General features: G+C 37.5%; 1 protein-coding gene across 1 annotated transcript; it reads right to left on the bottom strand.

Annotated features, from left to right (window-relative positions):
- Positions 1-3,620: 3,620 nt before the first annotated feature.
- LOC116169112 (apoptosis-resistant E3 ubiquitin protein ligase 1-like) lies at positions 3,621-17,377 on the bottom strand. Its single transcript, XM_031485140.1, has 6 exons — positions 16,991-17,377; positions 9,618-9,834; positions 9,358-9,569; positions 8,344-9,306; positions 4,252-4,514; positions 3,621-4,199 (listed from the first exon to the last, which is right to left on the bottom strand). The coding sequence occupies exons 1-6, from the start codon at positions 17,375-17,377 to the stop codon at positions 4,097-4,099; spliced, it is 2,145 nt and encodes a 714-aa protein (XP_031341000.1). The 3' UTR covers positions 3,621-4,096.
- Between the last annotated feature and the right edge of the window lie 797 nt (positions 17,378-18,174).

Raw genomic sequence — 18,174 nt, 5'->3', positions numbered from 1 at the left:
TTACGAGATATCTTTTTATTACATTGCTTAAATGAAATTTAAGTGTGGCATCCTCTAAAGATGGCTCTCCCCATGCGCTATCGATACTATATCCTCTTATTTAGTTCCTATTGTATTATTAACGATTACATATTTAATATGTCTACATTTGTGGTGTAATGGACAAAGTGATATATCAAATTTTTTGAGATACCTACAAATCCATTATTTTCTTAGCGCGCAAATTTAACCGATAGGAGATTTTTAATGCACTTGAAAAAAAGTCCACTACCTTAAGCAATTAAAGGGATGTTTATTGTTTGCAGTGTGAGGTAAGATTAACTTAATCGATCAGTAGACATCCATAGATAAGATACTTATTTTCAAAATATAGATACAATGGCTTCATTTAATCAATATATATGACACATGAGATTATTCACGATTAATATTAGTCCTTGGCGGTCGTCTGGCATGCATTCAAGGTAACGCTTTATGTCAGATCAGAACTTGCACCCAACAGTAAAAGAATTAAACAAAGTAGTACCTATCTGTAATCAAAAGGATTGAATAACATTAATTTCTTTTATTGACTAATCCTAGATATGATTATTACCAAGATTTCATTTCAATAGCGCTTTCTAGTCAAAATCGGCTGAAGATGTGCTTGCCAGTAAAAATCAACCGAAGTTAGAAGGAGATACGAACGAGTAGAAATATTTTGGCGTGCAGGAGCTATCTACTAAAACACTATAAAAGTCTCAGATCAATTTCTTCAGTAATAGGTAGTTTGAAGAACGGATAGACGGACAAATTTGCAGCTCCTAGTAAAACTATATAGTTCCTAATGAATCTGACTGACCGCATTTGTTTTATCAATCGTCACCATTACCAAAGACACAATTTTATTTTTTACTCATTAGATGTGCCACTATTCACCAGCCACCGCATATAAATTTGACGCTAATCCCGTCAACCAACTATATAGTTGGGTGGCCATAGTTAATAAATCGCAAGTCTAACGGCATTTAATGAGCCATTTTGGAAACGTGCGTTTATAAGGGTAAAAATGTCTGCTGAACCCGAATTCGGATGTTGCCAAGCTGATTTTTGGCTAATTTCAAAATGGCGGCCAAATATATAAATTTTTATGCCAGACACATTTTACATAGTTTTTCGGATTGAGGTGTTAAAAACATACAGGAGGCACAGAAAATTGCGAATCTTATATATTGGGTACATTATACAGCCACACGGTAACAATATAGAGATCATTCTGACGGCAAATGTATTACCTATATTTCGTTCAAAAATTTTAACGGAACTTAAATTTCTTTATCATTCTGCTCATTTTTTGTACGATTGAAGCAGTCGCCAAGACACTAGATATTTGTGCACTTTTAGTTCATAGCATAATTTATTGAAAGCCAAGTTTTTGGGAGGACTAGTCTGACTATTCGATTTTTCAGTGTCCCTTATCGCATTTGCGAGACAATATGTATGGTACAAAATGTCCCCGGCAACAGCATCATGAGAAGATGCAACTAACTCTACGCCCTTCTGTACCCACTGCACCCAATGTAAATTTCCATAAGAGCGTCCGCCTAAAAAACTCAAGTTGTTTTTGAAAAATAAAATTTTATATTAATAATAAATTTAGACTTTTATCTACAAAATGTTCGGACTATTTTTTTAAAAAAAGTTTATAGCAACTCAATACCGGCTGTTTAAAGATTAGATATTTTTCACCGATTATTGCTCTAACCTGTTTTTTTGCTTTACTCTTGATCAAGACGATTTATGGAAAAAGTAAACCGACAGTTTTCTAAATAAGTTACTTTGAACATTACCCCAAAAAATGAAATCATATTTTTTGTAAATAAGGTCTGTATCTTGGCGGGCGGTAAATAAACAATTTGAGTGTAGCAAGTGGCGCCGCTGCACTGTGTCGGCGGGAACCGAGCGGTAAACCACCTAGTTAATTCGGTGTACAAATAGTAGTTAATAATCAAATTAACTTTTAATGTAGTTAATATGTTCTGTAAATGCAGTTAATTTCAAGTTAATTCAGTTAATGCTAAGTTAATGTAATTAATTTACATTTAATGACATTTAATACTACTCGAGATATACTATAGGTAGTGGCTATAGCATGCGAAAAACCAAATTTTGAACCTGGTGTTAGATTTGCTTTTATTCCAAGTGCCTATGTATCAAATTTTATTCAAATACTTTCGTATATAAAAAAGTTTGCAATTCAAAAAGGGCAGTGTGAATGTGGAATTGATTAGGCTCAACTTTTGCCATTGCATATTATATGGCTAAAACTATGCCCTCGACTATGCCCATATTGAGTTTCATGCAATTTGGTTTATAAATAACGGAGATGTCAAAAGGGCCCTCTTTATTTTTTTACGTAGGTACATTGCCAATTCACGAACTCCAATCTATAACTCTGATAAAGAATTCAAATGCAAAATTTCATCATAATCGGCGGTCCATTCGTTTTCGAGGTATCGTGCTAATGAACAGATCTCGGAACAGATGGACAGGCACCGCAAAATTATAAACTCTCTACGTCCTAGGAGATCGTCAATAATTTGAAAATGTTGGTTATTTAAAATATTTTTGCTATAGTGTTTTATAAAGAATTTATTATGTAATAATACACAGGGTGTTCCATATCAAAGTCACATTTTTGTTATCATCTGAAAAATGCGATGTGGTTTTGTTTTTTTAATTGCAGATTTGAATTCATTGGAAAAAATACGCAATTTTTATTTATATGTAGTTGGAAAAAACCTAAATACTTACTAACGGTTATTAAAAAGCACAAAATTTAATAACAAACAAAATTTGTCGAGGAAAATGTAAAACACTAATTTAATTAATTCACAGCTTTTTTGGGACACCCTATACCTATATTACCACATGATATTTTCCTACATTTTCCGAACTAGCTATGAAGTTAATTAACCAACTCTTACGTATATGTAAGTAATAAATTATGGAAAACAATTTAATACTAAATAGTACACAATACAGTAGATAGTGGCGCCATCGTGCTGTATTTGTGAACTAGTGCAAAATTCGGCCTGGCAACATCCAGAATCGGATTCAGCATATTTTTTTACATCTAAAATACCATGTGGCCAAAATGGCTCATAAAATGCCGTTAGAACTAAGAAACAGAGTCGTTTTTCGATTTGGCCACTTAACTAATACCATCCCATCAAAAGAGGCGCTGTCAAATCACGTTTCGAATTTTTGTTTATATGGGGAATCATATTTAGCTTGAACTTCCAAAGGTGACTTGACGTCAATCCTTTTTTGATTACCCATTATTAAAGCATCACTACAACGCATTCGCACCTCCACATGCGGTATGGTCACAAGATCCCAATGGTATGTAGGGTGACCTAAAGCAGCGATCTAAAAATAAACGTGCAACCGCAACCGATTCGATTAATACTGAGACTCGACAGCAACTCCGTACCCGGGTGAGCAGAAAGATGCGATAGATGACGGATAGGGTGAGATACATGGAAACTTGTTCAATAGTTAACCTTTATTGAATATGTACCTATGTACATAATAAATAAAAAAATACTTAGATATTTCATGTTAATACTGTATAAAGTGAAATGCGAAAGTGCAACAATAAATAATTAACAATATTTGCATTCACTAGTAACAATATACAAATGGAAAGTAAAACTAGAATATCACACATGATCCTGATAAACTATACGTCTTATAGATAGTCTATTTAAGAAACTAACATTATTTAACAGCTTAAAGGAACGTTTACAATTGTTCATTTGACACGCACAAATAATTGACTGCTCTCTGAAGCAAAATAGAAAAATTGTAAAGCATTATTAAGTTTTTCTTGGAACACGCTTATTTTTTGTCAACTCTAACCTACTTTGAAATAAACAGCCTGAACTAGTCGTCTTTTAATGTAAATGCTAGGCATTATATAAGGCTTTCATCTATTGTCGTTACTACCTAAGTTATAGCCCCAACAATTTTTTTTTTTGATATTGAAGTGTGGTCCCCTACCATTATACCTATTGTTTCGAAGAAATTTGAAGCGATAATGACAGCTCGAGTATCAGACCATGCCGAATCCCTCGGTCCCTTCGCTGATCGCCAAGAGGAGGCATTTTTCGAACTGCTCGTAGCTGTCGTAGTCGGGCAGACACAGTTGATTGAAGCTGAAACTCGGGAGTTGGGCATCGAAGGCGATCGTAAAATTCGCGCGCTTACCAAGTGTGGGCGGTCGGTAGATTGCCGAAAGTGGGCGCGGCCGTAATTTGAAATCGAGGACTGAGCTCTTTGAAGCCGCCGGGAGGCAACTGCGAGCAGCCGGTTGTGAATTGCAGCAGGCGCGCCATTTCCTCCTGCGTGAAGTTGGAGACGGCCGCCCAGAACCAGCCGACGATGCGGCGAAACTCCACCGAATTTCCGTTTATGACGTGGTTCGCTTTGAAGTCCGCTATGGAATAGTGACCGGTTCCACATAGTAGCAGCTAAAAAATCACATGGGAGTAACCTGTGCATCCAAAACTGTTTTTAATTACAACAGTAGGCGCGACAGTACAACAGCAGTAAAACAAAAAGTTACAAAGTAATAAAAAACAATGGTGTTGTAAAGAATTGATACTTTTTTTAATGGAGGGGGGGGGTCTGTGATTCCCATTCTCCCTCTTCCCTTCTCAAGTCTCCACTGTAACCTAAGTTAAGATGACGCTTTGTCAACATTTTTTGTTTTACATGATCCCCTCTCGGTTAAAAAAATTCAAAATGGCGCACAGTCCCACAGAAGTTAGAAAGGTCAATTTTATGTCAAGAACATGCGTTTTCTACCTTATCCCCCCCTCGGAATTTTAAATCGATTTCTGAAACCGTTTCCAATTAGAAGGAGGTGGAACTGTGTCCGCACCAACTAACCCAAAAAAGTGCACGTGTGATGTTTCACAATGTAAAGGATTGAAAATTTTACCCCCACGTTGGTTACGCCTATGATGTTGACTTTTCTTACTGACCTTACCTATATTTTAATAAATAATGTGTCGGTATATCCGAAACTTAATTGGGGTAGATTTATGAGAATACAATTTGGCAACGTTGTGCTCAGATAAAGCGCCCATTTTAAATATCCGATCAAGATTAAAATCGATACATTACCTGAATTATACTTTGAAATCAATAAATACTGTCAAATGCAGGTAATGTATTGTCGGCTTTATTACAATTATATCAGTGGCGTACGTAGAAATGTATTCTGGGGGGGGGGGGGGCTTAAACAAGTTCGTGGCACATACAGTCACCCAGTGCGTACTAGAAGGGGGAGGGGGTGGGGGTTAAGAAATAGAAATTGGGTTGCAGGTTGCTGATGCTGGTAGTCATTTATCTATTTATTATTGTACAGGCGAAAAAGATTAGATTAGAACGGTATTTTATTTCTTACTGCTGACAGGCCCCTTTATTGCTTTTGCTTTAATTAGTCAACGAAAACTTTGAATAATAGGTATATTTATGGGCAAAAAACCAATTTCGACAAAAAATTCAAAGGGCTGTAACTTTTGATCTAGTAGTCCGATCTTGGAACTGTTTGGAATTATGGATTCTACAGGCCACATTCTATAAGAAAATATTTTTTTCCGGTCGATCTGAGACAATTTTTTTTTCTGGGCAAAAAAAGGCAGTTATCCAAATTTTTTTTGCAGGTTTGGTCAGTTTTTGCGCTGTAAAAAGTAAAAAGGGCTTCTTGTTCTTTTTACAATGAACATAAGGCAGATGGAAGAAAAAGTAAAAATAGACAATTATGGTACTCTGATTGCCTTTATTAAACAGAAGAATCTCAGTTCTCGGTTGACTTAAGCCTCATCTACTACACATATCGTTCTGTCCAGTGACAACACATGCAATGTGACCGGGTTAATGGATTATTGAGCACTAAGTAATTACGATTTTATTTGATTTGTTTTATCGAACGCTTGTAGCGTGGAATGTGTCAACGGGTCTTAAATGCGCCATTCTTACTTTACATCCTTATTGTTTCTATTTGTCAAATAAATGTTTTTAAAACCAGCCCAAATTACGAACCTGAGCGAGTTAAGATAAATTTTGCTGGTGTGACCCAGGAGTACGTTAGGTGTAATTAAAACTCTTTAGTAGGATTCTTATTTATATCAAACGGCTATGCGAAATTTCATCAAGAGTTCATATGCGCCAGCAGAGCCGTGGAGGCCACTTACCCGATATGGTATTCCACACACAATCCTATCGTTTATCGTTTATGAATCAACTAACAGCCATATTATTTTTAAAAAACCTGTTTTTACTAAAATTGCTTCTTGTGTGCATTTTGGGACACCCTTTATATTATAATTCCATTAAACTCTTCAGTATTAAAACTATTGTTACTTCATACTATTTTTTAGGGTCGTTCCCGTCGATTTCCTGCCGCCTATTAGTCAAAGTTATGTTATCTATTTTTTCCCGTTCCCGTGGTAATTTCGGGAAGTGATTCGAAGTACCCCAGGAAACCTACGTTCTAAATGTCAAGTCTATCTACCGCAGTTTCAACTGTAAAACGCAAAATCGCGTTTTCTCCCGTTCCCGTGAGAATTTCGGGAAGTGTTTTATTAATTCAGAAACCTTCGCGGGCATACGTCCAACCATTCCCCAAAGTTTCATTGCAATCAGATGAACGGTTTAGGAAGGTATTAGAGACATACAGACAGATAAACATTCATTTTTATAATTATGATTTATGCACAAACTATACAGGGGATTTTTTTGGAAGATTTAGTTAAACGTCTGGGAAAGTGAAATGGGTAGCTTTTGAAAATTTGTAATTAGGAGTTACTCTGAAGGCCGAATCGATGTTTTTAAAATTATGACTCTTCCGGAAATACCGGAAGTAGTTAGTAGCTTCGTTATTTTCAATGGGAACCCCTATTTTTTTTTACTTTTGATGCCCACATATCATATAACTACCATGATTGCTCATGTTCTTTCCATAATCTGCATTTGATGTAACCAGGGGACTTCCAAAGACGAATTGAATTTTGTCAATGGCTAATATTAAGAGATCAGGATTAGTCCCCATCCACCAGTCTAGTCTGCTGGTGGTGGTAAAATAAAAAAATTCTGTATCTGCCGGGAATCGAACCTGGGCCGCTCATTTTGTACAAATTACATTCTGGTGACATTTGGCATCGTTGTTGACCATTAGAGCCTTTACTGTAAAGTCAAGCTGAGAGCTAAAGAGTTATGGAAAGGGACTAAAAGAAAACTGTAAAATGCAGCCTTTCTAAACTCCTATTAGAATGGTGCAAGAATTTTTCAGACCATTCAAAGGCTTTACAGTGCAATGAAACACTTTTTAGAACATACCAGAGCACCCTGTCACCCTTGCAGTCTTTTCCAGATCTTTTTCAGACCTCGCTATGAAGTTCCCAAAGCCTTTCCAGATCAGACGAAGCTTTCTAAATGCTTTCCAACATCCTCTGAACGCTTTCCAGAATATTGAAAAGCTTTCCAAAGTCATAAAAATATTCAAAGGCCTTTTAGGTGCATTTTTCAACCTTACATGATCTCTATAGAAGTTTCTATCGCTTTCCAGAGCTTTTGAGTTTCTTTAGGCGGCTAACATTTAAATGAGTTGATTGAAAATCGCCCTCTAGTTGCCTTTTAGTTCTAGAAATGACATAAAATGAACTGCAAAGCTCTGGAAGAAGCTAGAATTCGTTTTGAGAACGTTTGCAGGGCACCTAGAAAGTTTCAAGGTTTCAAAGTTCTAAAAAAAACACGCCAGGAAACCCTGGAAAGGCGCTCTGGAAAAGTTCGAAGGTTCTAAGAATATCCTCTAGGGTTTTCCGAAACCGTTTTATTCATTTTCAAGTCCCCTAGTCCTTTCCAGATCTTTTTAACTATTTTTCAGAACGTTCTGGATTTTCCAAGGTTTTCCCTAAGGTATCTCCAAAACTGTCTACGTATTGTATCATTGGAAAGGGTCTAGAAAGTTGGGGCAGTGAATGAATCAATCCTTGGGGGACAAATTTGAAAATGCTTAAAATTAGATTAATATTGGTATTGAAAGTCGTCGGTCAATGAATTATAGAGATCTTGGTTCAGATCAGTCTCCAAGTCAATGATCAATTGATACAAAGGTTCAGAGTCATCAATAAATGAATCCTGTTAAACCTGAAAAGGATTTGTCATCCTCCAGGTCAAATTGGGAACTCGACATAGCTAACAGATTTATTAATTTTGAGGAGATTCACTTAAAGGGAGGTGCATTTGGGAGTTCACATACAAAATTAGACAAAAAATAAGAGGTGCACTTACCTCTAATTCATTTTCGTCAAAAATACTTAATAGATTGTCGGGTATCAGCTCGTTAAGGCCTTTCAGAAATGCATCAACTTCGTCTCGCACGCTTGTGGCGAGTCGAAATTGAGCTAAAGCATCCAAATATCGATGTTTGGTGACGTTAGTAACTTTTATTTTCGCTCCACTAGGCACGAGCTCGACCGTTTTTAACAACTGCCCTCCTCCGTCATACTCCTCCTCGACGAAATATAATTCCGTATCAATACAGTCGATGTCATTCTCCAAAAGATACTTTATCTTTGTCAGATACAGATCGGGATCGTCCTGTTCGAAGTACTTGTAATGAACACGTAAACCGATGACCTGAGCGAGAAAAGATCGAGTGAACCTCGCCCTGACCAGCTGCCGGTACGAGCCACCGAGGGCGCTTTCGTAAAGGCATTTGCCGACAATGCGGCCCGCGAATTCGAAGTGACGCAGCTTTAAATGTGACGGTCGATGCGAGTTTGGGTGCACCAACGACTGTTGACCCTCGTAAAAGCTCTTGAATAGCCCGAAGCGTGAGTCGAACAGCTGAGAGCAAATCAACTCGAACCACTCGCGACGGACGCCTCCCCAATCGACGCCCTGCTCTCCTTGGAAGGTAATTTCGAAGTTCCGACACCAATCGGATACCGAAAAGCTTTTGGTTACTTTCATGCTGGACTCGAGTAACTTCTCTCGGTTTGCTTTCATTGATAACTTATCGTGGTAATGCTTTTGGTGATATTTGCGAACCTCGTGATAGAAAAAGTCCTGTTTGTCGCGGAAGGTTTCAGATCCGCCCATATTTTTCAGTAGGAAGTTCGTGAAAGTGGCCGCGATTACGTTGCGCTCTTTCGAAGTCAGTTCGATTTTCGGTTGGCATCCGTCGTCAATAAGAAAGGTGCCCCCCAAACCTTCCACCATTTTCGTAGGACTTTCTGGCAGGAAATGAAACTGCAAGATCGTGACTGAAAAAGTTGTGCGAGAGTTTGGGTAACGTCATACCTTTGTGGACGGACACAGCCTGAATGTAAAGAGGCGTTTTGGAATGAATTTCAAAATCATCTCTTTGACAATAAGTTGTTTGGGTGATACGTAACAGAGCACCTTCTTCGGTTTGATTAATTTCTCCATGTTGATCCCTAGCAGTTTGGCCTCGTAGCATACGTTGTGATTTTTCGAGGCGATATTTTTATGTACCAGCGTCGCGTCGATACCTAATCAGAATTCATTAAAAGAGAGTTTAAGGAGTCTAAAATACATACTGTTAAGTACAATTATGTCAAAATCTCCGTTGTGCAACTCCATATTCCTATAGAAAATTGTGGCGTGATAGCATCCCTCGTAGAAGAATTTTATTTGAAATGTTAAACGAAAGCTTTGCCAGTCGTAATCTAAAACGATGATGTACTGTTCTTCGGGCGTACTGGAATTAAACTCGTGCGATCTGCTACCCAACTGTGTGATGTTCACTGTGAAGCCCTACAATCACATTTGGAATGAATTTAATAAAGGAACATTTTTGATTCTGCAATTTTCCCATATATTCTCCCGCTGCAGTCCACCACAACCTTTTATAATAATAATAATAATCATATTTATTTTAAAAAAAATTTTTTAGAACCTCATGGCATAGATTCAGCAAAACGCTGCTCTTCCATCTACACCATGACTTTTAAACAAGTTAAAAAAGTCATTATGCAAACATAAATGACGAGAGCGTATTTTCCTCCTAACAATATTCATGCTAGGACCAGGAAAAAATACCGGTAGGCACGAGATCCTTACGCCATTCTCTTTCAAATGAGCCGCCTATCGTGGAAGTCTATACGTATTTAATGAAAATTAGTGGAGCGTATACAAATACAAACAAATTTTGAAATGGGCAAGTTTTACTTTTATTCGAAGTGTCTACATATGAAACTTTTAGCATTGCGCATTGTCTGCATTAGAAATTTCATTAAATACCTTCATAAAAAAAACATGCAGCATGCGTAAACAGTAATTTTTAAAACCGGCATTAGTTTTAGTTTAATTCAAAGTGGCTACATATAATATTTCATTTAACTGCTTTCATAAATAAGAAAGTTGGTACTGCGCATGCGCAAAACAATATTTTGAAAACGTTAAATTTATTTATATTCGTAGTGTTCACATACAAAGTTTCATTTAAATATCTTCAAAAATAAAAAAGTTATAATAATAATAATAATAATAATGTCTATTATTAGTTACACATCTTGCAACAAAATTTATAACAGAAAAAAAAATTATATTTATCGTGCAACTAATTGGGCGAAGTTCATTATAAAGGGATGACACATGGCTTCTAATTATAAATAATAAAAACTAAATAATGAAAATTATTGTTGACCAGTGCGGTACAAAAATTATGAAATGATTATGGACGTAACGAGAATGATATTAAATAGGATTACTGTTACTATACAGGGTCATTCTTGACGAGCGTCAGTTAGAAAGATATGGAAAACCTTTGAAAATTAAGCTGAACTGATAAGCCCTTTAAGGGTTTTGGCACATGATGAATTGAACTAAAATATTTTCAAAATGGCGCCACTTCCGGAAATACCGGAAGTAGCCATCAACTTTGTTATTTTAAATAGGGACCCCCTATTTTTTCTACATTTTCGGATTCTACGTCGAATTTGGAGTACAACGATACCCCATAGTTGACCCTTTGCTCCAAGGGCTTCGCCGATATTCAAGTTTTTGTGTCAAAAATTGAATTTGCAGGGATAACTTTAAAAATTTATTATTCGAAAACGGTGAGAGATATTGCAAAACAGTTTTCAATGCTTTATTAAGGAAAGATCGAATTTTCTTATGGTATACGTAACCGTCTAAAAAAGTGAGACTACGTCACTTTTTCAAAGCTCTCAACTTTTAAACTTTTAAACATCCGTAACTCCATTTTTTCAAATGGCACCCCCCATTTTGTTCTTCACCCTTGTTTTCCTTTTTCCCAGACCTTTAATTTGATGCAAAATTTCAAACGCTGCTTCAAACGGTTTCCGAGATATTCCATGTTTTAGTTATTTCTTGTGGAAATTTGATAAAAAAATTAAATCGCTTGATGTTATTCTTTTGTTTTTATTATGATAATGTTTAAACGTCAAATTTTCGCTGCTTGAACTTATACTTCTCGTCAATAATGGCTCGTTTGGGTTACACTAATGAAGATTTTTTGAATTTAATATTAATAGACGGTGAATGTAATCGAATAGCTGCCAGGAAAAGCAGCGAAAATTTGACGTTTAAACATTATCATAATAAAAACAAAAGAATAACATCAAGGGATTTAATTTTTTTATCAACTTTCCACAAGAAGTACCGTTAAGACGGGGCTACTTTGGACAGCTCGGGTAAATTCGGACAACGGGACCGTTTAACATGTAAAAATTATGGGGGGGCAGTGAAATTATTCACGGGGTCACCTGATGAGAAGAGAGTGTTTGAAACAGTTGCCCTTGAACGTTTGGCGAGTATGGATGTTTTTTTCGCACCCAACGATTTTTTACGTCGGTTTCCGTAAGTAAGCAATTTTTTGACTTTTTTAAAAGTGGAAAAAGTAACTTGCGTACACCGAAACCTATTAATGATAGAGTCGTAGTTTTTCCACTTTTTGGAAAGCTTGTATGTTAGGAATGTTTCGTGTAATTTGTAGATTTTGATTAGTCCATTGTTTTTGTTCAGATCGTCCTAACCAAAAAAATCACCTTTTGAAGAGTAACTTCGGACAATGGTGCGAAGTTACAAAAGGCAACTGGGGAGCCGCCCCTACCAGAATTATTCGGTAGAAGTGTTAAGAGCAGCAGTAGCAGATGTTAAATCTAACAAAAAGAGCATAAGAGAGGCGTCGGAATTTTATGGGATTCCAAAATCGACAATTGGTGACAAAGTTAAAGGGACTCATGATAAAAATCCAGGACGGCAACCAGTGCTGAACACTGATGAAGAAGCAAATTTGGCTCATGGAATATCAACTGCAGCAACCTGGGGTTTTCCACTAGTGGAATATGATGTAAGGAAAGTTGTGCAGAGCTACCTTAACCGAAAAGGAGTCCAGATTGATCGATTTTCTGATAATTTGCCAGGAGTAGATTGGGTTAAGAAGTTCCTAAGTAGAAATAAGTACTTAAATCAGTAAGGCTTGCGCAAAATATCAAAAGAAGCAGGGCTAGCGTCAACCATGCTACTATTCAACAATATTTTGATGAATTAAAAATTTCATTAGAAGGTGTGCCTCCTGAAAACATAATAAACTATGATGAAACAAATTTTAGTGATGATCCTGGGCGAGTGAAAATAGTGTGCAAGAGGGGCAGTAAAAAATTGTGATCGAGTTATTGATGCAACGAAAACCAGCATATCCGTCATGATGGCCGCTTCTCCTTCAGGAACATTGCTACCACCGTTTGTCGTTTATAAAGCGAAGCACAGGTATCAAGAATGGGAGGAGAATGGACCCTTAGGATGCCGATATTCCTGCACACCATCTGGCTGGTTTGATGCCCGAGCTTTTGGAGAGTGGTTCCAAGAAATAGTTTTACCCTACTACCGGAATAAAGAAGGAAAGAAATTAATGATTGGTGACAACTTGTCCTCTCACATAACATTGGATGTTATTCAGAAGTGTGAAGAAAATAATATTACATTTGCCCTACTTCCTGCTAATTCAACTCATGTTTGCCAACCGCTTGATGTGGCTTACTTTGGTCCTTTGAAGAAATGTTGGAGGCGAATCCTAACCGATTGGAAATTAAAAAGAAGGGGACCTTTCCAGAAATCCGATTTTCCCACATTACTCAATAGAACATTAAATGAAATCAAAGCAACTTCTGAGAAAAATATCATTTCGGGTTTCAGAGCAACCGGAATATGGCCTCTAAATGCAGACCAAGTTTTAAAGAGAATCCCAAGACAACAGGATGAAAATAATGATCCAAATGCTTCACTGCTTTCAGACAGTTTATTAGACTTTTTAAAAACATCGAGGATGCCCGAACCTAAAACAAAGACCAAAAGAAAGCGCATAAATGTTACAGCTGGAAAAGCTGTGGAGATCAGAGATTTCAGTGCACCAGAAGCGATATTAAACCAAGTGGGACAAGAAGTAGACTTAGAAGACTTTGATGATGAACCATTAAGTGTTATGAGGGACCAAATATTAGAAAAGAAAAGGCTTGACTTACTTGAGGCCGGCCCCTCTCATCATGACGATTTTCCGACAGAGCACTTTGAAGAAGAAAATTTAACCGACAGCAACTTGAAAGATAAACCTGAAGTTCAGAACGTTAAACCTGGAATGTTTGTCATAGTAAAGGTTCCGATAGAACATTCTTCAGATATAAAATATTATGCAGCCAAAGTTATAGAAAAGGTGGGTGAAGATACTGAAAGTCCCCTTCTTCAAGTAAGATTTTTAAGAAAAAAAAAGACTGAGAAAGATACCTACTTTCACTTTCCGGATGTTCCTGACCAGAGCTATATTGAGGGTCATGATATTTTTGAGATCCTCAATCCAGTGCCTTTAAGAAGGGAACGATATAAATTTTCTAACGCGCCAAAGATTGTTCTACAGTAAGACGTTATTATTGAACCAAAAACGAGTGATGACTTGTGATATATCAAGAGTTTTTTATTTTTGTTTATTGTAAGAAAATGTTTTTTAGTTTCATACTTGTTATATAAATTTATATAATTAAGTTTTTGACTGATATTTTGATAGTAATGTTTTTTTTTTAAATAAAACACGTTAAATAATTTGAAGAATTTTTGTATTTTTTGAGTTTCTATGTGAAAACAACTCTTTTTTTTTTAAAAACTTATATTTGTGTCCGAAGTTACTTTTTAACTCGTAGAACTTCAATTTTATGCATTTTTAAATACATGTCCGAAATTACCCCACATATGTAGGTAAATTTGGACACCAGAGAAAAAAAAACTATTTTTTTCAGCAAGTCATAGCGGAACGGTGTAGTAACCTACGAAAAAAAACCTGGTTCTATTCGAAATAAAATAAGGTCAAAAAAAAGAAAAAACCTCAAAAACTGTCCAAAGTAGCCCCGTCTTACGGTAACTAAAACATGGAATATCTCGGAAACCGTTTGAAGCAGCTTTTGAAATTTTGCATCAAATTAAAGGTCTGGGAAAAAGGAAAACAAGGGTGAAGAACAAAATGGGGGGTGCCATTTGAAAAAATGGAGTTACGGATATTTAAAAGTTTAAAAGTTGAGAGCTTTGAAAAAGTGACGTAGTCTCACTTTTTTAGACTGTTACGCATACCATAAGAAAATTCGATCTTTCTTTAATAAATCACTGAAAACTGTGTTGCAATATCTCTCACGGTTTTCGAATAATAAATTTTTAAAATTACCCCTGCAAATACAATTTTTCACATAAAAACTTGAATATCGGCGAAGCCCTTGGAGCAAAGGGTCAACTATGGGGTATCGTTGTACTCCAAATTCGACGTAGAATCCGAAAATGTAGAAAAAATAGGGGGTCCCTATTTAAAATAACAAAGTTGATGGCTACTTCCGGTATTTCGTACTTTTTCGATCGGACGTCTCAATCAAAAGTTATGGACTAGACATATGGCATACCCCTAGGAATGAAGGGAAGGTGACCGCCCTGTTTATCAACGTTTGGTTCTCTTTCCCCAAAAATCACTATGGAAGTGCTAGGGGTAATCAATTCTGTCCCGAATTTTCTTCCTCTTTTCGTCATTCACCGTCATCTGCCTGTTACTTTCACTCTTTCATTTTTTCTCTCGCTTCCTTTTCTTTAGCTCTTTTTATACCTTTCCCTCTATTTCACGTTCTTTCGCTTCTTTTCTTTTCAGTTTCCCTCTGTACCTACTACTCCCCACTTTCGTACTTTTCCTCTGTTCGTATCGTGTTCCTTCTCTCTCATCTGTCTCACTCTTTGTTCGCTGTCTTTTTCTTTTGTTCGCTTCCTTTTTAATCTATCTTGCTCTATCTCAAAAAATTAACTAATTATAAGAATTAGGAAATACCAACCACCGCCTCCCGCAATTGCTGAGCGAGCAAAAATAAGACTTTAGTATTGCTTGTCTTTCGTGTGCCTTTAAGATTGATTCCAGAACATTTTAAAGGGAATTCCAAAGTACCTAATTTTCAAAAGAGTTGATAAAATTTCGAAGAGATGCTCATTCCTACTCCCCTTTCTTTTGCTCCAAGTTGGTCTTACGGTCTTGTCCTCTCCGTCTCCCCTTCTGTATAACTTTCGCGCGCTCTCACTTCTCCCTCCACAATTCTTAATCGCTATATATTTCTCCTTCTTTGGTTCTTTGTCCATTTCTCTCTCACTCTCTTCTCTACCTGCTTCTCTTTCTCAAAACTCTCCTCCCTTTCCCGTCTTACGCTTCCCATTTCACTTTGTTTCACTACCAATCTCTCTCCCCTTTCCTTTCTCTATCCCACTCTCCTCGCTTATTACCTTCGGATTTCCCTTCTCGCGCACGCTTTCGATTTTCGTCTTTTATTCTCTCCCATTCCTCTTCTGCTTTCTCTCTCTTCTAATCTCCTGCCGCTATGTTTTCAACTTTGCTTACTACTTTTTGCTTTCTCACTCTTCACCTCTCTCTATTCCTCGCCCCCTATCTCCCCAGATGTTACCGCTGGTTCTGTACCTGTCCCTCCATTTTATTCTTGTTCCTGTCTCTATCTCTTCTAAAATAAAGAAAATCAAAACACAACGTTCAAAAATAAATGTCCCCGTGTCACCGTCCCCCTTATCTGTCTCTCTCAAATGACCTCCCCTCCCCACTTTTTGGACGGAGAAGCACCAGGAATCCGAATCAAGCAAAATCTCGATGATGTCGCTACGTCTGCACCCTCATTTTCGGCTAAAGCGATTGGAACCAAATTTGGTACCTATACATATTCTTAAACAGATATTCCTCGTTCTCTGTCTTTTTCTTTCGCTATCTCACCCTATCTCAAAATTTTCTGCAGATAAAAAAAGGAACATTAAACGTAAAGGGATTTTCTCTCTCACACCCTCACTTCTGCGCTTCCTCTGTCTGTTCACACCCTCTCTCTATCTCCCTCCTACTTTCGTTTCTTCAGCTCAAGGACCAAAGAAAGAGAAATATTGTGAAACTTTCTCATTTTTGCATTCGTTTATTCCTTGTCGCACTCCTTTTTCCTTTTTTCTCTTTCTTTTCATCTTTCCCCCGCGCGCGGTTCATCAGATCCCACACTCTCGGTCGCTTTTCCCATCTGCCCATTCTTGTCTCTGTCTGTCTGATGGCCATCGTTAATCTACCTTCCCTCTATACTCCGTTCTTTTACTTTCTTTTTTTTTCTTTGGTCGAAATTAATTCCTTGCGTTGAGACATTTCATTAGAGTACCATTGAAGGATAAATCCAGTTCCCCCCCCCCCCTCCTCAAACCCCCAGTTGCTTTGTTGAGACCTTTAATTAGAATACCTACCATGAAAGATATCATCTAGTTTTTTTTCGGGTAAATGACCAATGATAAAACCTAAATCATTTTGATTCGGCTCGAAGGACTAATTTGTAACCGAGCGATATTTTCGCGTAGCTATATCGCCAACAGTAAACACCCTGGTAAAATTGAAAAAACTTACTTTATCACTCCTCCGCCGATTCCGTATCTGCAGCTCACTGATCACTTTATTAAACTCTAAAATAGTGTCGCAACGAATTTCGCACTCGGAGACACTTTTCGCGTTCTGCATGTGACCGTCTCCGCGAATGCTCGCGCGTCTCACGCGATCGAATCCGCCCTTCTGCAGCTCGACATCGTCCAAAGAAACCGATTTGCGCTTCTCCAAGTTGCTGCTTCGAAACAGCCTACGTATTCTTGACACATTTGACTTTTCGTACACGCTTCGCGAATAATTGAGGCTTGACAGCGTCGCGCGCGCAAAATGCGACGATTCTGGCAATTCAGCAGTTGCCGGGTCCGATTTTGAGTTAAACGTTTTCGAGCGCTTCACTTTGTTTCCAAACATCTTGCTTGCGTCGGAACGCCTTGGATTCCGCTGCGAGTGACGGCGATCGACTAAAGGTTATCTGTTTACATTGTACTCTTATCGCGTTATCTTGGCTAGATAACGTACTTGTATCCGTAATACTTTATACACGATTGATGAAAAAGGTGACAAAATGGGTTAACGTTTGGAAAAGTGTCGATCTCTTATCTTCGTAGCAAAATCGAAGATGAAGAACAAGAGGAAGCGAGTAAAATGAGGACATTGCGGAGCTCTGTAGAAGCAACGTTTCTGCAAAAAAGGATAAACCTATGGTCCTTTAAACAATTATCATGGAAAAAGTTAAGGTGCACTACTTCTGGGGGGTATAGACCAGATATTATAATTGTCTTTAAATTCCCTGCCGTATGCCGTGGTATACCAAATTTATTTATCGCACAAGGCGCTGACATACCTTCTTTCACGTTCGCCATGAAGCGGTACATGTGGAAATTACTGTATTTTGAGCAAAATACAAAACCAAAATTTTGAAACGGCAGTGTTACACGATACCGAAGGTGTTGAGGACGCGCAAGTAGCCTACGGAATTGAAAACCCCCTGGAAGTAAATCTTCAAAATTGCCATAATTTAACACAACGTACCACTCAGTCGTAGCATAGGGGCGCGAAACGGCCGAGATTTTGACATGACAGTTAGATGGAGCTGCTAGTAATTGCCACCTGTAAGGGTAGTCAAAATTGCAGTGCCGGTTAAGATCACTACAACCTTAAGTAAACACCAATATCTCCAGGGACGTCCAAACTCGAAGTACCGCTGC

The sequence above is a fragment of the Photinus pyralis genome, unplaced genomic scaffold, assembly GCF_008802855.1.
Source record: "Photinus pyralis isolate 1611_PpyrPB1 unplaced genomic scaffold, Ppyr1.3 Ppyr1.4_LG4, whole genome shotgun sequence".
Classification (NCBI taxonomy): domain Eukaryota; kingdom Metazoa; phylum Arthropoda; class Insecta; order Coleoptera; family Lampyridae; genus Photinus; species Photinus pyralis.
Note: the sequence above shows the minus strand (reverse complement) of the source record. Positions and strands in the feature narration are given on the sequence as shown.